General features: G+C 40.5%; 1 protein-coding gene across 1 annotated transcript; it reads right to left on the bottom strand.

Moving 5' to 3' along the window:
- Window positions 1–7,010: 7,010 nt before the first annotated feature.
- LOC119987911 lies at window positions 7,011–14,653 on the bottom strand. The gene is made up of 6 exons (XM_038832817.1): window positions 14,517–14,653; window positions 14,303–14,420; window positions 14,136–14,227; window positions 10,758–10,971; window positions 8,224–10,205; window positions 7,011–7,926 (listed from the first exon to the last, which is right to left on the bottom strand). Exons 1-6 carry the CDS (start codon window positions 14,651–14,653, stop codon window positions 7,011–7,013), a joined length of 3,459 nt encoding a protein of 1,152 aa, XP_038688745.1.
- Window positions 14,654–22,710: the final 8,057 nt, after the last annotated feature.

Genomic DNA, 22,710 nt, shown 5'->3' with positions numbered 1-22,710 from the left:
GAACCAGATGGACGGCGGTGGAGACGAGCGCACGCGTGTGGCCTTTTTTGCATAAAGTGCATTCTTTCCCTCCCACAAAAGCTTGGGTGCCCTTGGGCCCAAGCCATTAGTTAAACCTTCACTCCTATAAACAAGAGTTGGTTCACTTAATTCTCCAATGTGGGACTTTTATTCTTCCTCAAACTTAGTCATGCCCAAATGGCTTACTTTGAAATAACATTTCATTCACTATATTCCTGGCTTTGAACAAGTGAATACATATAATTATTCTCCACATGAAACTCGATAGATTCATGTTTAGTTCCAACATATCCAATAATTGGATCTCAATTCAATTCATGGTCAAAGACATGAATTTCCAACAATCCCCCACATGAATGAAATGCAGAGATGCTATGCAGACTCGACTTAGAGAAATAGAGAGAGCTTTGGAAAATAGCTGCGTCAGGATAGGTAGCTTTTGCCTTTGAACCTTCCCAAGTAAAATATCATCAGGTTTATTCGCTAACCAGTGAACGCGATGTCTTGAACTGTTCAGCTTTTGTATAAACCAAGACAACAATATTCACACAGTTTCTTTTCCACCATCATTGGGTCCTTTTACATTCTGTCCATTTTGGCCCTGGACATGCCTGGTAATTCATGAGTGCTCGAGAGAGATTAGTCCTATTACTCTCATAGAAGTGGCCCCTTCACACTCATATAGGTGATTTCTTGTTAGAAGTATCCTTCCATACTTCAGTTGAATTTCCAACGTACAAGAATCATTAAAATCATAGATTATCCTGAACCCATGAGAGGTATCACCATCTCATCATAGGAAAGAGTTAGGAATAAATTCCTTAGTGATTACTTTAAGTTCCCCCACAATTCGGTTGTCCCATTGAACCTAGATCTTGGGATCTCCAATCAGCTAGGTTGGGTTGCCAGTGTGGCAGAGCTTCAGGTTATGGACTTTAAACCCATTCCCCTTGATGAATTATATACTTGATCTCTAGTCAAGCCTTTTGTCAAAGGGTCAGTGATGTTGTCCTTTGATTTAACATAATCAATGGATATAATCCCATTTGACAAAAGTTGTCTTACAGTCTTATGTCTACGACAAATGTGTTGAGACTTACCGTTGTATATTTGATTTTGTGCCCTTCCTATTGCAGACTGATTATCGCAATGTATGCAAATAGCCGACACAGGTTTTGGCCACAAAGGAATATCCTCCAAAAAATTACGAAGCCATTCAGCTTCTTCTCCAGCTCGATCTAGTGCTATAAACTTAGATTCCATAGTAGATCTAGCTATACACGTTTGTTTCGAGGATTTCCATGATATAGCTGCACCACCAAGTGTGAAGACGTATCCATTAGTGGATTTAGCATCTTCTGAATCTGAAATCCAATTCGCATCACTGTAACCTTCAATTACAGATGGATAGCTTGTGTAATGTAGTCCATAATTAGTTGTGTACCTTAGATAATTAAGGACTCTAGCTATTGCTTTCCAGTGATCCTCTCCAGGATTACTAGTATACTGACTTAGCTTACTAACTGAGTAAGCAATATCCGAAGGAGTACAATTCATTAGATACATTAGGCTACCAATGATCCTTGAGTACTCCAATTGAGATACACTAGGACCTTCATTCTTTTTGAGATGAAGATTCATGTCTACAGGCGTTCTCGCTGTGGTACTGTTATCTTTGTCAAATCTATTGAGCACCTTTTCAATGTAGTGTGACTGAGATAACGTGTAACCATCCATTGTTTTGGTAATCTTGATTCCAAGGATGACATCTGCAAGACCTAAGTCTTTCATGTCGAATTTGCTTGCTAATAATTTCTTAGTAGCTTTAACAATATTATTATCACTACCAATGATAATCATATCGTCCACATATAAGTAAATAATGACATAATCTGATGATGTGTTCTTCAAATACACACATTTGTCACATTCATTAATGTGAAAGCCATTTGACATCATCACTTGGTCAAATTTTTCATGCCATTGTTTTGGAGCTTGTTTTAATCCATATAGAGACTTCACAAGTTTGCATACCTCCTTCTCTTTTCCTGGAATCAAAAACCCTTCGGGCTGCTCCATGTAGATTTCTTCATCTAAATCACCATTCAAGAATGTTGTCTTCACATCCATTTGATGGATTTCAAGATTGCGTAATGCCGCAAAGACTATTAGAAGCCTTATAGACGTTATTCTTGAAATAGGGGAATAAGTATCAAAATAATCTACTCCCTCAGTTTGTTTATAGCCTTTAACTACAAGTCGAGCCTTGTATTTATCAATTGATCCATCAGTGTTGGGTCTAAATTAACCTTACTAGCAAGTGTACTAGTCGACGACTACAGCACAATGATAAGCAAGGGTCGAATCCACAGGGACGGTGTTATATCTAATCCAAATGTATATTTGTATGTACGTATGGACAATGCAAACAAAAGTAAAGTTCAACTCAAGATTGTTTGGTTGGGTAATTAAACTAAGACAAGCAAATAGCAAAGTGTTTTTGGTATTTTCTTAGAATAGAGATGCAACTAATGCAAATGAGATGAGTTAACGAATATGAGATGAACACCAAGGCTTCGGAATCCCCCTTGGGAAATGACTTGCAATGACATAAATTCACACACATATTTGCTAATTCGGGCATAACGAATCCGTACCTAAGTCTGTTTTAGCACACTTAAGCCAAATCTCCCTAAAATCGATTACTAGCCATCTTATTGGTCTAGGTCGGATATTCCTAAATACATTCTAGCCATCCTATTGGTCTAAACATGCATAGGAATTCATGAAGTTCTATGGAGATTAGGATTCATACAAATTGTCACCTAATTAAAGAGAGACACATTCATAATCAAGTGTTTCAAGAAGCATAATCTACTTGACATATTATTGTCTAAGCAAATTCTCCAAACAATTTCATCCAAAAAACCTAGGTGTTGGCCAAACACCACAAGCATGAAGAAATTGCAATCAAACATAGAAACACAAGATTTATACCCAAATCCACTCATATATATGTAAATCAAGCTATAAACAAAGTCATCAAACCCAAGGCTTCAACCTAGCCTTGGCACAAGAGATTTAGTTACACATAATGAGAGAAAAACACAAAAGGAGAGATGAGAAAATCATGAATAAACCCAATTAGTTGAGTAGATCCAAGTTGAGCTGAAGAATCTCTCCTCCTAGCTCCAAGAGTCGCCTTCCCCCTCTGGTTTCGCTCCCCAGAAAATCAGTTCTAGGTTAAAAAGTGTCGTGCGGCTCGGCAAGTTCGCGAATTAAAACATCCCAAAAAACTGTCTTGTGCGCCTAGGCGCGTTGTATTCACGCCTAGGCACACCACGCCTAGGCGCACGCCTAGGCGCAATCCTAGGCGTGCACAACTTCAAATTCACGCCCCAACTCGCTGGACTGGGCGTGCAGGAGTGATACTGGGCGTGCACAAATATTGCGCCTAGGCGTGGAATGATTCCAAAATCTCCATACGACGTCCGATTTGCACGATTTTAGCGTCTACGGAAAGCTTGAGATGTCTAGTTTCCAATGCCTTTTATTTTGCTTGATTCCGATAACGTGACAAAAAGTTATAAGTATTTGAACACACGAAGGTCGGTGGACATTTTCTTCAGTTCAGCCCTTTTTTCATCACTTTTCATCCAAACCGCAATCAACCTATCAAAAATACAAATCAAAACATAAATACACTCATTATTTATTTAAAGGAAGCTTAAGAGAGGGAGATTCCTACCAAAAACAATAGGTATTATCACACCTATCAAACACCCCACACTTAAACCTTACTTGTACTCAAGTAAAACTAGATTAAGTACATGCACCACTAACATCTTAACTCACTAACGCAGGAATCACGGTTGCATTTAGCATATGCAACAAGCCTTTAAACCCCTAGGTGTCCCTAGTGGAGGAGTTGTGTCTCCTGAGGGCTTACAAGAACGACACCCACAAACGTTTCAGTCTCAAGATATCAAACACCCCACACTTCATCCGCACGATATACTCATGGAAAATTTTCAGCCTACTCAATTAAATCTTTTTTTTTTAGATGGCATGCAGTGCTAAGAGGAAATGCATAAAAATGTGGCTTCCAAGAGTTTATACATGCTAAACATAGTCACATTCCAAGACTCCCAAGAACAACCAAACAATGATACCAAGGCACATTTATTTATATACATACTACTCTGTCTAAAGGTTTTCTCTCTTTTTTTTTATCTAGAACCGTGCAATGCTCACTCCATTAAACTTTCTAGTCAACCCATGTAGCGAGTTCTCAACCAATGACTCCCAACCAGTAGGTTTAGGGCATTAGGTGACAAAGCACCCCTCGGATCAATTTCTCGAGTTGACAAGGTTTCGAAGTTAAGCAGGCCTAGTATGTTCATCATGACTGCCTCACCTTTTTACGCGAAACTCAAGTTGGTTAGACAAGAGCCCCGGTTACTCAGCAAAAACACATGAGCGGAACATGATTTTCATCATTTTCAAGCTTTTTTTTTTTTTTTTTTTTTTACTTGTATACAAATAACTAGTGCCAATGATATTACTGAAATGATGTTCTAGCTCATCTAAGAGAAAATCCACATTCAACACATATATCCAACCAAGTCATACCCCACTACATTTCAATGCAAGTGAATCAATTTTGTAAATAATCAAGTAGGCATCAATGATTCCTCAAGCATATAAGGGGACAAGATGGGTTCGCAACTTAAATATGAAACATAAGGGAGTCCATCCACGCACAGATTAACAGAAAATAAGAGGGCATCATCCATAGTACTTGACCTTAATAACAGCAGCATAAAATAAGAGAGGAATAATCGGGACAAAATAAAATGGATGACAAGCGTAGAACAATACAACCTGCAGGGGAAACTACTGAGTGGGTCCACCAGAGGTCTTGTGGCGAACATAAGTGAGATTTTTGTCGCGCCGCATCTCCTGGAGCATGGATAGGACATCAGTAATCTGCTGACCCTGAGTCTGGAACTGCTGCTGGACATACTCAGCATGAGACTGGAAAGTTTGCTCAAGACGAGTCAGCTGGTCGCTCATCTCCTTGAGCCGAGTATCATGATCAGCAGCATCGGCATCACTCGGAGCGGTATCCGCCTCCTCGTCATCCTCGTCCTCCTCCGCAAACTGCTGCACACCCGGAGCATATCGAGCTCTCCCAGCAGGGGCAGAGCGAATACGAGCTATACTAATACGCCAGTTGCTCAAATCATACGCCTCCATGGGAAGAGAGACGGACTGCAGAGTCAGAGGTAGCACCTAGAGATATGTCAGCAAGCGAGTGATGATCCGCGGCAGAAAGAGCCTCTTCACCTTGACTTTGGTGTCCTCCACGCTCCTACGAATAGCCAAAAAAGACCGAATATAATAGTGGCCAAGATCAAACCAAGTACCAGTCCAGATACAATAAAGAATCTCCAATGCCTCCTCCCTCCTCTCACTCTGGTGCCCAGTTGGCCATAAGTTGCCATGCACTAGCCGGTCCACAAGATACATAACCTGCGGAAGAGCAGATTTCCGAACAAATTTTCCCCGCCGACCAGTAAAATGTTGGACCATCCACTCATGATCCTCCAGCTGGGCAGAAGGAATAGGTGGCTGGAGACCACTATCAGGAGGCTGGGAAGTAGGATGTCCAATACTGGCACTAACATCAGCAGCAGAAAAAGTAATCATCCCGGAAGGCAATATAGCTTGGTAGAGGCCAGTCTCTGTTGCTTCCACGGTGCGATAGAATGCACGCACCAGGTTTGGATAGACCGCAACATCAGCAGCAGAAACATCCGGGGTAGCAATGAAAGAACAAAAGTGGCAGAGCCGGCCGAAAGGCTCACTTCTTACCCCAACCTTGTTCAACAGATCAGCAGATAAATATACCTCCGACACAAGAGTAGCAATGTCAAAGTAATCAGTGGCAGCTCCAGAAGTAGACCCCTCTGTTGCAGGAGGTGGCTGAGGTGTTGTGAACTGAGAAGTGCGCTTCTTGCGCATGGATGCCACTATCTTTTGACGCGGCATAATTACTGCAAAAGCAATGTAAAACAATTAAGAATATCAGGGATAATCATAAACGCAATACTGCACTGACAGATGAAAAAGATGGTATGAGTTAAGGTGACATTACGCCTAGGCGTGATGGAACCACGCCTAGGCGAAGTCACGCCTAGGCGTGCGTGAACCACGCCTAGGCGAAGTCACGCCTAGGCGTGAGGGAACCACGCCTAGGCGTGGTCCCTTCTTCCCCAACACGCACGGGTTGCCATGGCAACCCGAGCTTCAAGCACCAAAACCCACACTTTGTATACAAAAACAGCAGATCAGGCAGCCTATATGTCCTACATGACTCAGAATGAGAGAATCAACCAAGATATCCCATACTTTGGCCCTAAACTCCCAAAAATTAGGAGATGCCATTGCCAAACTTTGCAATTCTCTCACTTCAATTCTTGCTTGGAATAGAGCAAGCATAGAACGCAAAGATCACAAAAAAAAAAAAAAAAGTGGAAGAAACTATTACATACCTGATGCGCTTAGATTGTCGCTTAGGCGAGGATTGGAGAGGTGCGCCTAGGCACGCGGTAGAGAGAAAGCTCGGCGTGGGTATGTGAATGTGTACAGATTGTGTGGTATATAATTAAGAGATTTTTTTTTTTTTTTTTTTATATAGACGCGCCCAGGCTTGGATAGGCCACGCCTAGGCGTGGTGATAAGTTGCGCCTAGGCGTGGATATGCACGCCTAGGCGTGGTCTGGCTGTAACATATTGCCCAGAAATTTCAATTTTCCTGCAGCCAGATTCCAGCACATGCAAACTAACATCCACACAAAATTTTTGCCAATAAAAATGGAATGATAAAGAAGAAAAGGATACACAAAAGGATATACTGCATTGGGTTGCCTCCCAAATAGCGCTAAGTTTAATGTCTTCAGCCAGACGTGGCGGTACTAAGATCTTCAAAGGGATGGAGGATCTTCCAAGCGTAACTTGTACTTTTCCATATCAAAAGAGGTCTCAAAATAGGGCTTGAGGCGGTGACCATTTACTTGCTGCTCAAAACTTGTGCGAGGGTCCTTGATAAATACAGAGCCATAAGGAAGAACTTTAATCACCTCATACGGACCACTCCATCTTGATCGAAGCTTTCCCGGAAAAAATCGAAGGCGAGCATTATACAGCAAGACTTTTTGACCTGGTTCAAATACCTTCCTTGAGATATGTTTATCATGAAAGAGTTTGGTCTTTTCCTTGTAGATTTTAGCATTCTCATAGGAGTCATTCCGCAGCTCATCAAGCTCATTAAGTTGGAGCTTCCTCATATTGCCAGCTTCCTGGAGATCAAAGTTCAAAACCTTGATTGCCCAGTATGCTCGATGTTGCAGCTCTACCGGTAAATGACAAGGCTTCCCAAAGACTAACCGGTAAGGAGACATGCCAATAGGAGTCTTAAAAGCGGTCCGATAAGCCCAAAGAGCATCATTAAGCTTAATACTCCAGTCCTTTCTACTAGAAGAAACCGTCTTCTCAAAAATATGTTTGATCTCCCGGTTCGATATCTCCACCTGGCCACTCGTTTGCGGGTGGTAAGGTGTAGAAACCTTGTGAGTTACCCCACATTTTTTCATCAACTTCTCAAAGTACTTGTTGCAAAAATGTGATCCACCGTCACTAATAATAGCTCTTGGAGTTCCAAACCTTGCAAAGATCATATTTTTCAAGAAATGCAAAACCACACCATGATCATTGGTTTTGCACGGTAGAGCTTCAACCCATTTACTCACATAATCAACCGCCACCAAAATATATAGATTTCCATGGGAATTGGGGAATGGACCCATGAAGTCAATCCCCCACACATCAAATAGCTCAATCGTCAATATGTTGTTCAATGGCATTTGATCTCTTGCTGAAATATTCCCGGTTCGTTGGCATCGATCACACGTCAAACAGAAAGAATGAGCATCTTTGAACAAAGAGGGCCAATAAAATCCACATTGAAGTACCTTGGCAGAAGTTTTCTTCCCCCCAAAATGCCCTCCACACACATGAGAGTGGCAAAAGTGAAGAACACTTTCTTGCTCATTAACCGGAATACATCGTCTGATAATCTGATCAGGACAACATCTGAATAAATAAGGATCATCCCAATAGTAATATTTGATGGAGGATAGAAACTTGTTTTTCTCATGTGTGGTCATGCCCGGAGGTAACTTTCGGCTTACCAGATAATTAACGATATCTGCATACCAAGGAACCTCCTCGACCTCAAATAAATGCTCATCTGGAAAGGTCTCATTAAAATCCATATCTCTTTCACCGTTTTCCTTGATAGCGAGCCGAGAGAGATGATCAGCAACTACATTCTCACACCCCTTTTTATCCCGAATCTCCAAATCAAACTCTTGGAGAAGCAGTACCCAACGAATGAGCCGTGGCTTGGAGTTTTTCTTTGACAATAAATACCGCAATGCTGCATGGTCAGAGTAGACAATCACTTTAGAGCATGCTAAATATTGACGAAACTTGTCCAAGGCAAAAACAATGGCCAACAACTCTTTCTCGGTGGTGGTATAATTGACTTGAGCATCATTGAGTGTTTGGCTTGAATAATATATAACATGAGACTTCTTGTCAACTCGTTGACAAAGCACTGCTCCAATGGCAAAGTCAGAAGCATCGCACATAATTTCAAATGGCAAAGAAAAATCCGGAGGCATCATAATTGGAGCGGTAGTAAGTTTCTCTTTCAACAAATCGAATGCCCTCATACAAGCTTCATCGAATAGAAAAACTGCATCTTTGGTCAAAAGGTTGCATAAAGGCCTAGCAATTTTAGAAAAATCTTGAATGAACCTCCTATAGAACCCTGCATGTCCCAGAAAAGAACGAATTCCTTTCACATTGATCGGAGGAGGAAGCTTCGATATAAGCTCAATCTTTGCCGGATCAACTTCAATCCCATTTTTGGAGATAATATGCCCCAACACATTTCCTCGTTGCACCATAAAGTGGCATTTTTCCCAATTTAGCACCAAATTGGTTTCTTCACATCTCCTCAACACAATAGACAGATTCTGAAGGCAATTGTCAAAACTTGACCCAAAGACAGAAAAATCATCCATAAATATCTCAATAAAACGCTCCACCATGTCAGAGAAGATGCTTATCATGCAACGCTGAAATGTTGCAGGAGCATTGCATAAGCCGAAAGGCATCCGACGGTAAGCAAATGTTCCAAATGGACAAGTGAAAGTAGTCTTGTCTTGATCTTCGGGAGCAATGGCAATTTGGTTATAACCAGAATAACCATCCAGGAAGCAATAATACTCATGCGCTGCCAGTCTCTCAAGCATCTGATCAACAAAAGGTAATGGGAAGTGATCTTTTCGGGTAGCTAAATTCAGTTTCCGATAATCAATACAAACTCGCCATCCCGTGACCTTCCGAGTAGGAATAAGCACATTGTTCTCATTGGCTTCGACAGTAATCCCAGATTTCTTCGGCACAAGATGGACTGGACTCACCCATTTGGAATCAGAAATAGGATAAATAACGCCAACATCCAAGAGCTTCAAAATCTCACTCCGGACAACTTCTTTCATGATTGGATTTAATCTTCTTTGTCCCTCTCTAGTGGCTTTAGTTCCGTCCTCCATCAAAATGCGATGCATGCACACAGAGGGGCTAATGCCACGAATATCCGCAATGGTCCACCCAATTGCACTCTTGTATTCCCTGAGAACACGGAGCAATTTCTCTTCTTCCAAGAGAGAAAGATTAGAAGAAATAATAACAGGAAGAGTTTTAGAGTTACCTAAGAATGCATATCGCAAGTGTGCGGGCAAAGGCTTCAACTCTAGCTCTGGCGGACTCACTATAGATGGTACTAGCTTCTCAAGATTTGGAGAGTCCCTCAAATTTTCAAAGGTCGGACGCCACTTGTGTTGATAACTAGGAGAAGCCTCAAACATGTTTACAACTTCTTGAGTATCATTGTCCAGAGTCCTCTCAATATCTCCCACTAGAAAAGCTTCCAAAGCAATGGTTTTATCATTTCTATGCAACTCCATGTCGACTCTTCTATCCACCACATCCACCCAAAAACAAGTCTTTGAATCATTAGAATGTCTCATGGCCTCAAAGAGCCGAAACTGAATAGTTTTATCAAAAATTGTCATAGTGAGAACTCCCATCTTGACATCAATGATGGTGTTGGTGGTTGCCATAAAACCGCGGCCTAGAATGATTGGTACATCTTTTCCCGGATTAGGTTCACCCTCCATATCAAGCACTAGAAAATCCACCGGAATAACAAACTCTCCCACCTTCACTAGAACATCTTCAACTAGCCCAAAAGGATGCACTAAGGAGCGATCCGCTAATTGGAGAGTGACTGATGTTGGTTTCAACTCACCGATCTTCAATGTAGTGTAAACAGAATAAGGCATGATATTCACACTCGCACCAAGATCCATCAAGGCTTTTTCAATTTCTTTCTCTCCAATAATACAAGGAATGGTAAAGCTACCCGGATCTTTTAATTTGGGTGGGAGCTTCTTTTGTAAAATAGCACTTGTCTCTTCGGAGAGAAATACTTCTTCATGATCACCAATCTTTCTTTTGTTAGTGCACAACTCCTTCAAAAATTTTGCATATGCGGGAATAGACTTAATTGCCTCAATAAGTGGAATATTAATCTCTACTTTCTTCAAAACTTCAAAAATGTCCCGATTATACTTGTTTTTCTTAGCCGGTGTAAGACGAGATGGAAAAGGCACTGTTGGAACAACCTCTTCTTCTGGCTTTTCCTTCTCAACATGAGGTGTGGTGGGAGCACTCGGTACCACCACTGTAGGTTCATCATGACTCTCACCATCAAGCCCTTTATATTCAATCTTGTTGTCCACCTTTTTCCCACTTCGCAAGACAGTAATAGCATTAGCATCTTCATGCTGTTTAGGATTTACCTCAGGTTGACTTGGAAGCTTTCCCGGTTGTCTTTCACTCAAAGCCTGAGCAAGTTGTCCTACTTGCATTTCAAGCTTTGCGATGGACTGAGTATTACTGGAAACAGTTTGTTGCAACTGAGTCATTGAATTGCTCATCTCTGCTTGGGAATGCTGCATTGTGACTTGTGATTGAGCAAGTTGGGTGATAAGGTCCTCCATAGCAGACTTCTTTGCATCTTGAGAAGGTGGTCCTTGTCGTGGAGCTTGCCAAGGTCTGTGCCCTTGATTGAAATTCTGGGATGAAGCATAGGAGAAATTTGGGTGATTCTTCCATCCTGGGTTATATGTGTGAGAAAATGGATCATTCTGCTGCCTATGAAAAGGTTGAACTGCATTAACTTCAGCTTCAGGAAATGTCCCACTTCTAGAACATACATGAGTAGGATGATCGGTGCCTCCACAAATGCCACAAGGCTCCAAATTTCTGCTCAGCAAAGTTACTACCGCATCCAATTTCCTAGCCACAGACGCCATCTCTGAATTTGAAGCACTAGCCTCATAAACCATGTGTCTAGGAGCATCAAGATCACGATTATCCCATTGTGAGGAATTTGCTACCACAGTCTCAATAATTTCATTGGCTTCAGTCGGTTCCTTAGCCATAATATTTCCTCCAGCAGCTGCATCTAACCTATGGCGGCATTCATCAGCCAGATGTTGGTAAAAGTATGATATAATCTGCCATGGCAAGAATTGATGATGTGGGCAACCAATCAATAAAGTTTTATATCGCTCCCAAGCCTTAAAAAGTGGTTCTCCCTTGTTCTGCCTGAAATGGAAAATCTGATCCCAAAGCCTCTGTGTCCTTGACTGAGTATAGAACTTCTGAATAAACTTAGCAGAAAGTTGATCCCAAGAAGTGATAGAATTTGGTGGCAAAGTCTTGAACCAGATCTTAGCACTTTCCTTAAGAGAAAAAGGAAATAACTTCAACCGTATGAACTCTTCAGATATGCCTTGAATTTTTTGAGTGCCACAAATTTCCAGAAAATTATCAATGTGATCACTAGCATCTTGATTTTCCGCTCCTGAGAATGATGGGAGCATGTTAATCACATGACATTTAAGCTCATAAGATAGATTTGGCGGAATGGTTGGTAATATGATGCAAGATTGTCTAGTAGAGAATTGTGGCATAGAGTAGTCCATGATGGTGACCGGAGCATTTGCATTGTTGGCATTATTGCCAACTTCCTCACGATTTTCAGCCATGCTCTCCTGTTCAGAATGTTCTCCCCAAATGTTGTCACTAGATGAACTAGAGCTGGATATAGGAGGAGAGATAGAACGAGTGGAAGATTTCTCCTCAAGAAAATCCTTGTCTCTCTTGTTCCTTCGTGCACGTTCCAAGTCTAGATCGACAGGAAGAATTTCTGTATCTTGAGAACGCCTTCCTTGCATGAACTACAAACAAGAAAGAAAAGTATAAGGATCACTAATTATCAAGTAAGAAAGAGCTAAACTAAGTATGTAAGTATCTATGTATATAAACAAGAATGGATCAAATATAAGCAACCGTCCCCGGCAACGGCGCCATAAACTTGTTGGGTCTAAATTAACCTTACTAGCAAGTGTACTAGTCGGCGACTACAGCACAATGATAAGCAAGGGTCGAATCCACAGGGACGGTGTTATATCTAATCCAAATGTATATTTGTATGTACGTATGGACAATGCAAACAAAAGTAAAGTTCAACTCAAGATTGTTTGGTTGGGTAATTAAACTAAGACAAGCAAATAGCAAAGTGTTTTTGGTATTTTCTTAGAATAGAGATGCAACTAATGCAAATGAGATGAGTTAACGAATATGAGATGAACACCAAGGCTTCGGAATCCCCCTTGGGAAATGAATTGCAATGACATAAATTCACACACATATTTGCTAATTCGGGCATAACGAATCCGTACCTAAGTCGGTTTTAGCACACTTAAGCCAAATCTCCCTAAAATCGATTACTAGCCATCTTATTGGTCTAGGTCGGATATTCCTAAATACATTCTAGCCATCCTATTGGTCTAAACATGCATAGGAATTCATGAAGTTCTATGGAGATTAGGATTCATACAAATTGTCACCTAATTAAAGAGAGACACATTCATAATCAAGTGTTTCAAGAAGCATAATCTACTTGACATATTATTGTCTAAGCAAATTCTCCAAACAATTTCATCCAAAAAACCTAGGTGTTGGCCAAACACCACAAGCATGAAGAAATTGCAATCAAACATAGAAACACAAGATTTATACCCAAATCCACTCATATATATGTAAATCAAGCCATAAACAAAGTCATCAAACCCAAGGCTTCAACCTAGCCTTGGCACAAGAGATTTAGTTACACATAATGAGAGAAAAACACAAAAGGAGAGATGAGAAAATCATGAATAAACCCAATTAGTTGAGTAGATCCAAGTTGAGCTGAAGAATCTCTCCTCCTAGCTCCAAGAGTCGCCTTCCCCCTCTGGTTTCGCTCCCCAGAAAATCAGTTCTAGGTTAAAAAGTGTCGTGCGGCTCGGCAAGTTCGCGAATTAAAACATCCCAAAAAACTGTCTTGTGCGCCTAGGCGCGTTGTATTCACGCCTAGGCGCACCACGCCTAGGCGCACACCTAGGCGCACGCCTAGGCGCAATCCTAGGCGTGCACAACTTCAAATTCACGCCCCAACTCGCTGGACTGGGCGTGCAGGAGTGATACTGGGCGTGCACAAATATTGCGCCTAGGCGTGGAATGATTCCAAAATCTCCATACGACGTCCAATTTGCACGATTTTAGTGTCTACGGAAAGCTTGAGATGTCTAGTTTCCAATGCCTTTTATTTCGCTTGATTCCGATAACGTGACAAAAAGTTATAAGTATTTGAACACACGAAGGTCGGTGGACATTTTCTTCAGTTCAGCCCTTTTTTCATCACTTTTCATCCAAACCGCAATCAACCTATCAAAAATACAAATCAAAACATAAATACACTCATTATTTATTTAAAGGAAGCTTAAGAGAGGGAGATTCCTACCAAAAACAATAGGTATTATCACACCTATCAATCAGCCTTCATCTTTCTTTTAAAGACCCACTTCGAACCCAATGGTTTACTTCCAGGAGGTAAATCCACTAGTTCCCAGGTGTGGTTTTGAATGATGGACTCAATTTCACTGTCTATTGCCTCCTTTCATGATAGAAAGTCAGGACCAAATGAAGTAGAAGTCCGTGTTCTTTTACTTCGTCTTGGTTATTCTTCAACATTTTGATGTGAAGTTCCTTCTTCCTCATTTTGAGTCACAGCTTTATGAGTTCGTTTAAGAGTGCTCATTTCATGTGTACTTTCGTGAGGAAACACATTCTCAAAGAATGAAGCATTTCTAGATTCAATAATCATATTCTCACGTATTTCAAAATTTTATGATTTATGAACTAGAAATCGATATGCACTACTGTTGTGAGCATATCCAATAAACACGTAGTCAACCGTTTTAGATCCTATTTTGATCTTTTTCGGATCAGTGATTGCAACCTTTGCCAAACAGCCCCACACTTTTAAGAATTTGTAGGAAGGTGCTCGACCTTTCCAGAATTCATATGGAGTTTTATCCATCTTTTTGTGAGGTATCTTATTCAGAACGTAATTTGCAGAAAGCAAAGCTTCCCCCCACAAATTTTAGGGTAAACCAGAACTTATTAACATTGTATTCATCATTTCCTTTAACGTTCTATTTTTCCGTTCAGCTATCCCATTTTGTTGGGGCGTGTACGGCGTTGTAGTTTGATGAATGATTCCATTTTCGACACAGTGATTGAAATGGTGACTCATATTCACCACCTCTATCACTTCTTAACATTTTGATTTTCTTGTTGAGTTGGTTCTCAACCTCAACTTTGTATTGCTTGAATGCTTCTATAGCTTCATCTTTGCTTCTTAGCAAAAATACATAACAATACCTTATGCAATCGTCGATGAATGTAATGAAATATTTTTTTCCACCTCTTGTTTGTACAAATTTTAAATCACATATATCTGTGTGAATTAAATCCAAAGGTTCACTATTTCTTTCAATCGAGTGAAATGGTGCCTTTGCCAATTTAGCTTCTACACATGTTTCACATTTTTTATTCATGTCTAAGCTAAATTTAGGTATTAGGTTCTTGTTAATTAATCAACGTAAAGTCCCATAATTAACATGTCCTAATCTGCCATGCCATACATTACACGACTCAAGCAAGTAAGTAGGAGATGCAATATTATTAGCACGATTCACAGTCATTACATTCATTTTGAACAGACCATCAACTAGATAACCCCTCCCCACATACATCCCATTCTTAATAAGAGTAAATTTTTCAGATTCAAAAACAAGTTTGAATCCTCTCTTGCTAAGCAGTGACCCTGACACTAAATTCTTGCGAATTTCAGGCACATGCAGCACGCCAAGGAGAGTCAGCTCCTTTTCGGAGGTCATCTTCAGAACCACATCACCAGCACCATCAACTCTGGTGGTAGCAGTATTTTCCATACAGATATCCTGATTCACTATGGGACTGTATGAGGAGAACATCTCCCTACTAGTACACACATGGCAAGTAGCTCCAATATCCGCCCACCATTCTCTGGGATTTCCAGTCAGATTGCACTCAGAGATCATTGCACAGAGGTTCATCTCTTCCAGATCCTGTTCAACTCCAATAAGGTGTGCCTGTGCCTTCCTTTTCTAATCAGTTTTCTGACCTTTCCTTGAGCGGCAATCCTTGGCTCGATGCCCCTTCTTGTCACACAAAAAGCACTTGCCCTTGAACCTTTTAGAGCCATTCTTGTTGACTCTATTGAACTTCCTCTTAGAGGGCTTGCTTGTCTCCACCACATTGGCCTTTGCCTCCTGATGCTTGTACCCCTTCTTCTCATTATTGCGATTGTCTTCCTCAATCCTTAACTTCAGAGTCAAGTCATCAAAGTTCATCTCCTTTGTCTTGTGCTTGAGATAACTCTTGAACTCTTTCCAGCTAGGAGGCAGCTTCTCAATAACCGCAGCCACTTGGAATGACTCACTCAACATCATCCCCTCAGCCAGGATCTCATTGATGATGACCTCTAACTCCTCCGTCTGAGTTACCACTTTCTTAGAATCCACCATCTGGTATTCTGAAAAACGTCCCACCATGAACTTCTTTGATCCAGCATCCTCTGTTTTATACTTCTTCTCTAAAGCCGCCCAGAGTGCTTTAGAAGTGGGGAAAGTACTGTACACACCGTACAAACTGTTGGTCAGACCATTGAGGATGGTGTTCTTGCATAGATAATTTGAATGCTTCCATGCATCCACCGTAGCTACAGCAGCAACATTCTGAGTGTTGACATCTGCGTCATCCAACTTGGGTGTATCCTCTTTGAGAAATTTGGCCAGATTCAAGGTGGTTAGGTAGAAGTGCATCTTTTGTTTCCACCTCTTGAAATCTGCCCCACCAAATTTCTCAGGCTTCTCACCATGCGGGTTGACATGGAACGTTGTTGGAACAACAACGGTAACTTGCTGAATGCCACCAGCAGCATTCCCACCATTTACTCCAAACGAGTTCATTGTTGGCACGACAGGGATGTTTCCTCCAACCACGTTGGCAGCCATGTTTTCTCCCGCATAAAAACGTTAAAAACTCCTCTATGGAGAGAGTGGAGGAAATCCAAGGCATCAAAGTGGACCGTTATACTCTATCTAGTGTTCTTAGAAGTCTAAGAAGTTAGTGTAGCTTTCCTACAACATTTCGTAACCAATAACACACCAGAAATTAGTAATAGTTTCAATTCGAGGAATGAACCATAAACAACATAAACGAAATTTAGTCTTAAGATTGTTATCAATTAAGTGAGTGTTTATGGAATATTAAGAATTGAAACGTGTAACAATGAAATCAATATGAAGAAACAACGTTACCATATTACCGATCAATTGGATAATACATTACCAATGAAGAACAGAAATAGAGATTGAATGTAAAAAGTCAAGCCTAGAGTAGTCTCTGTTTCCTTAAGACTAAATCGCCTCCTTATCGGTTTGCTTCAAGGAATACGGACGATAGTCTCCCAGGATAGAATGGCCTCAGCTCTGCACGGAATGGAAGCTTCACACCAGGCAACTTTTGGAATCAACAATGGCAGCTCTCAACTCTCTCTAAGAACTCAAATGCAAATGCTTTGAAGGGAGGTATCAAGGATTGGAAGCTAATCTACACAGATAATTCCAACATTTTTTGAGAATAATCAAAACACAGATAATTGATAAAATTTGATATGTTTGTTCTACATAGATAAATGTCCTGTAGTCCACTGAGTCGGCCCATCACACACACACACGTGCGAATCGAATTAGATGGATGTTGACGGCGGCGTGCGGGGCCTTTTTTGCATAAAGTGCATTCTTTCCCTCCCACAAAAGCTTGGGTGCCCTTGGGCCCAAGCCATTAGTTCAACCTTCACTCCTATAAACAAGAGTTGGTTCACTTAATTCTCCAATGTGGGACTTTTATTCTTCCTCAAACTTAGTCATGCCCAAATGACTTACTTTGAAATAACATTTCATTCACTATATTCCTGGCTTTGAACAAGTGAATACACATAATTATTCTCCACATGAAACTCGATAGATTCATGTTTAGTTCCAACATATCCAATAATTAGATCTCAATTCAATTCAATTCATGGTCAAATACATGAATTTCCAACAGATACTTTGAACTCTCTTGAGATTTAAAATTCTAGAGAGTGCTAGTAAAAAAAACTCCTCCCGAAACTACTGTTGCGGTCATGTTTTAGTACACATTAATGGCAAAAAATAGGGATGATAATTCTTACCCGACCTACCCCAACCTGAAGGCCTCGCCGCGACCCATGCGAGTTTTTCCCGTACAACTTTTTGACGGGTAAAGAAACTAAATACACATGCTGCACGAGACAGTTCTGTAACCTACCTCGTAGGTGACCCATCCTGACCAATAATATTTTAAAATTATGTATACATATATCTAAATTTGCTAAATTTCTTTCATAATCTAGAGGCATATTTATATGTAAAAGCATATATTAACTTGATGTTCTTATTAAAGCCTAAGTTAAATTGGCTAAAAACACATTTCTTAATTTAAACATATAATTAACTTTATGTTGTTAAAACTCTAGCCCTTAAGTCAAATTTAATAATAACCCTTAAGTTATTTGAATGTTTGTTCGATTATCTTGTATTGCACAAGTTGATTATGATAGGATTGGGTTATGATCGGATCGGATAAATGTCAAGATTGATAGGGATGGGGCCCCTTCTCGACCCCACGAGTAGAGACAGGGTGTAAAGTTTCCCCGATACCCGGGGTAGGATAGGGTGGGAATTGAACATACAAATAGAGGTGCCGGCAGGGACATGGCAACCGTGATTTATAACCAATCCGTCCCATTGCCATCCCTAGCCAAAATCTTTTACACAAAATTTGAGAAACTTCAATTTTTGACTCACTATTAATTAATTAATCTTACATCATAAAGTATAAAACATAATATATACACACACACACAAAACTTCTCAAGGAAGTATGTCTTTACTTCCAGAAGTTGGTTACAAATAACATCTTCAAAAAAATTGAATCTAGGCATATTCACTTGACAAGATTCTTCTACAAAATAATGTGACCATAATCTGTAGTTGATTGACACCGAAAAAACAAAAAATAATGAAAAACATAATGTAACCCAAAAAACATAGATAGGATATAAGACATGGATCATTATAAAATTTTCTAAAGTGCGGTTGCGGTCTGAATCCTCTCTGTTACACCTTCAAAAACATCCTAGCTACCAGCTCATGCTACTGTGTCAGTCCTACAATCCTAAATAATTACAGTAAATCAACTAATATATGTCTCAAATGGATTTAAATAATAAATTCAACTAGTTACCCATGTAGAAGCTGTAACTAGCATTGCCATCAACTTGGGAGTTGTGTGTATTATGAACTGGTTGAGATGCCCGACACAAACCCAAGAATTCTAACCCTATGTCTAGTCGTACCAACCCTCCTACTGTTACAAGTGTCAGGGGATTGGCCATATCGCCTCTGACTATCCTAATCGTAAGACTGCGTCCTTTATAGAAGGAGCCCTAGACCCAGAGAAGAGGAGTTGGATGATCCAGTGTATGATGAAGAGATATATGATGGAGATGAGATCGTTTATGCCAACCAGGGCAAATCTCTGGGGGTTCGTCGCAGTTTGAGTATCGCACCTATTGATGAAAAAAATTGGCAGCGCAACAATATCTTCCACACAAGATGTACTTCTCAAGGGAAAGTATGTGATGTTATTATTGATGGGGGAAGCTGTGAAAATGTGGTACCTACAAAAATGGTGGAGAAATTACAATTAAAGACTGAAACTCATCCTCGCCCGTATAATCTCTCATGGCTCCGTAAGGGTAGTGAGGTAAAGGTTCAGAAGCGTTGTCTTATATTTTTTTATTGGGAAGAAGTATTCAGATGAAGTAATGTGTGAAATTATTCCTACGAATGCGTGCCACCTCCTACTTGATAGTCTGTGGCAATATGATAGAAAGGTAGTCCATGATGGCTATAGTAACACTTATTCTTTTGTGAAGGATGGGGTGAAAATAGTGTTGGGTCCTTTTAGGGTGGACGATTATTCTCAACTGTCAAAAACAAGAGGTAGCAACTTTATAACCAGGTCTAAAGTTGAAGGGGAAATTAGGGAGTCTAATGAACCATATGCTCTAGTAGTGTTAGGGGAGAATAAGGATAGGATTGGTCTACCACAAATCATTGAAGGTTTATTGCAGACTTTTCAGAATATCATACCTGAGGAAATTCCTTATAGGCTGCCACCTATGAGGGATATTCAACACTGTATTGACCTCATTCCTGGTGCAAGTTTACCAAATAAGGTTGCCTATAGAATGAACCTGAAAGAACAAGAAGAGTTGAAACGACAAGTGGAGGAATTGATGAGAAAAGGGTTGATCAAGGAAAGCATGAGTCCATGTGCTATTCCGGCTATCTTGGTGCACAAGAAAGATGGGTCTTGGTGAATGCGTGTTGATAGTAAGGCGGTTAATAAGATCATCATTAAATACAGATTTCATATCCCACGTTTAGAAGATCTCCTTGATCAATTACATAATGCTACGGTATTTTCCAAGATCGATCTTTGTAGTGGTTACCACCAAATCTGAATGAGGCCCGGAGATGAGTGGAAAATGGCCTTCAAAATGTGGGATGGCCTTTATGAGTGGATGGTGATGCCATTTGGCTTGTCTAATGCTCCTACCACGTTTATATGGCTCATGAATCATGTCTTCAAACCCTTTATCGGATCATTTGTAGTGGTGTATTTTGATGACATCTTGATCTACAATCAACACCTCCAACAACATCTAACTCATCTTCGCCAAGTGTTTGAGAAGCTCCGAGAGCAAAAGTTGTATGCTAATTTGAAGAAGTGTCATTTTTGTATGGATAGTGTGGTTTTTTTGGGGTATGTGGTTTCTAATGAAGGAATTAAGATGGATTCAAGCAAGGTTGCAGCAATCACCAGTTGGCCAACTCCAAAATCCATTCATGATGTCCGAAGCTTTCATAGGCTAGCCTCATTTTACTGTCGATTCATTCGGAATTTCAGCACGGTTGTTGCACCTATTGTTGATTGTTTGAAAGGGAGAGTGTTTAAGTGGATTGAGGATGCACAAAAGAGCTTTGAACTTCTTAAGAAAAAGGTAATAGAAGCTCATGTACTTACTTTACCAAATTTTGAGCTTGTGTTTCAGGTGGATTGTGATGCCTCTAATGTGGGGATTGGTGTTATTCTTAGCCAAGAAGGAAGACCTATTGCATATTTTAGTGAGAAACTGAATGAAGTTCATTGACGATGCTCTACCTATGACAAAGAATTCTATGCTATTGTGCGCACAATGGAGTATTGGAGCCATTATTTGTTGCCAAAAGACTTTGTGTTATTTTCTGACCATGAAGCCTTGAAATTTATCAATGCTCAGCACAAGCTCAATAGGCGACATGCTCGTTGGGTGGAAATGTTGCAAGCGTATTCCTTCACCATAAAGTGCAAGTCTGGTGCACTTAATACAGTGGCGGATGCTCTTAGTAGGAAGCATTCTCTAATTACTTCAGTACAGGTGCAAGTTGTAGGTTTTGAGGTTATTAAAGATCTTTATTCGATGGACCCACATTTTAGCCATATACTGGCTATGTGTTCAATGGGACCTTTAACAATTTTTTGTTGCAAGATGAATTTCTTTTTAAAGATAACAGGTTATGTGTTCCTCAATGCTCTTTAAGGGATGCTATTATCAGTGAAGCTCATGGAGGTGGTTTAGCTGGCCATTTTGGGCGTGACAACTCTTGCTTTAGTGAGGGATCAATTCTATTGGCCTCGAATGGACCGAGACATTGTGCAACACCTGAGGCGTTGTAGGGTATGTCACATTGCCAAGAGTCATGGACAAAACACTAGGTTGTATATTCCCTTACTAGTTCCAAATGCTCCATGGGAAGCAGTGAGTATTGACTTTGTATTGGGGTTGTCGAGAACGCAGCGGAACAAGGATTCGGTCATGGTGGTTGTTGATCAATTTTCAAAAATGACACATTTTATTCCTTGTAATAAGACAATAGATGCCTTACATGTAGTTGATTTGTATTTTTGTGAGATTGTTCGTCTTCATGGAGTTTCAAGAACCATAGTCTCTGACAGAGATACTAAGTTCATGAGTCAATTTAGACGCATCCTGTGGAGAAAGCTTGGAACTCAATTGCTTTTCAGTACATCCCATCATCCCCAAATAGACAGTCAAACTGAAGTAGTCAATCGGAGTTTCAGAAATTTGCTAAGGAGCCTCATAGGTAAGAACATTCGAGAATGGGATCTTAAGCTAACTCCAGCAAGTGTGTCTACAATCGTTCCCAGAGTCAGACAACTGGTTGCAGCTCCATTGAAGATGTTTACGGTCTCAATCCAACTACTCCCTTGGATTTAGTTCCTATTCCTGTTACTCAGTAATTTAGTGGGGATGCTGAGACTCACATCGAGACAATCAAGAAACTGCATCAACAAATTCAAAAAAAAATCTGAAGCACAATGAGAAGTATCGTGTAGCAGCTAACAAACATCGCAAGCCTGCAGCCTTTCAAGAAGGGGACTTGGTGGGGATCCACCTACGAGACGATACAAGAAGTTGATGCCGTGAGCAGATGGCCCATTCAAAGTGTTACAACACGTGGGGGAGAATGCTTACAAGATTGACCTTCCAGGTGAATATGACGTCTCAGCAACCTTCAATAGCTCCGACTTGTCACCCTATTATGAGGATGAAGATACTTACAGACTCGAGGACGAGTCTCCTTCGATTGGGGGAGCATGACACGAGTGTTCCTATTTCTATTATTGCTTACTATTATTGCTTAAACCTGTGTTAGTCGTTGTATTTTATTTTGGGGGCATCTTACTACTTTGACCTGCTAATGTTCTTTATCTTTAGCCTAGTGTGTGTGTTCAAGCAGTTTTAGACTCTTGTTGAAGAATATTGGCCACCGGCTGTATTGAAGCATTTTATCCTTGTTATCCTTCCTATTTCTCGAGTTAGTCTTTTCTTGA

The sequence above is a fragment of the Tripterygium wilfordii genome, chromosome 21, assembly GCF_013401445.1.
Source record: "Tripterygium wilfordii isolate XIE 37 chromosome 21, ASM1340144v1, whole genome shotgun sequence".
Classification (NCBI taxonomy): domain Eukaryota; kingdom Viridiplantae; phylum Streptophyta; class Magnoliopsida; order Celastrales; family Celastraceae; genus Tripterygium; species Tripterygium wilfordii.
The sequence above is the reverse complement of the archived record's forward strand: the minus strand, read 5'-3'. Positions and strand labels throughout refer to the sequence as shown.

Bases quoted from the DNA above. Each gene is read 5' to 3' on its own strand.
- LOC119987911 (XM_038832817.1), bottom strand. From the start codon at position 14,653: ATGGATAAAACTCCATATGAATTCTGGAAAGGTCGAGCACCTTCCTAC. The intron at 10,972-14,135 runs GTGGGTCTTTAA...TGTCTTGCGAAG, and splicing joins AGTAAACCATTGGGTTCGAA to TGGGAAAAAGGTGGACAACA. The intron at 7,927-8,223 runs ATCCTCCATCAA...CAACATATTGAC, and splicing joins CATGAGAAAAACAAGTTTCT to GATTGAGCTATTTGATGTGT.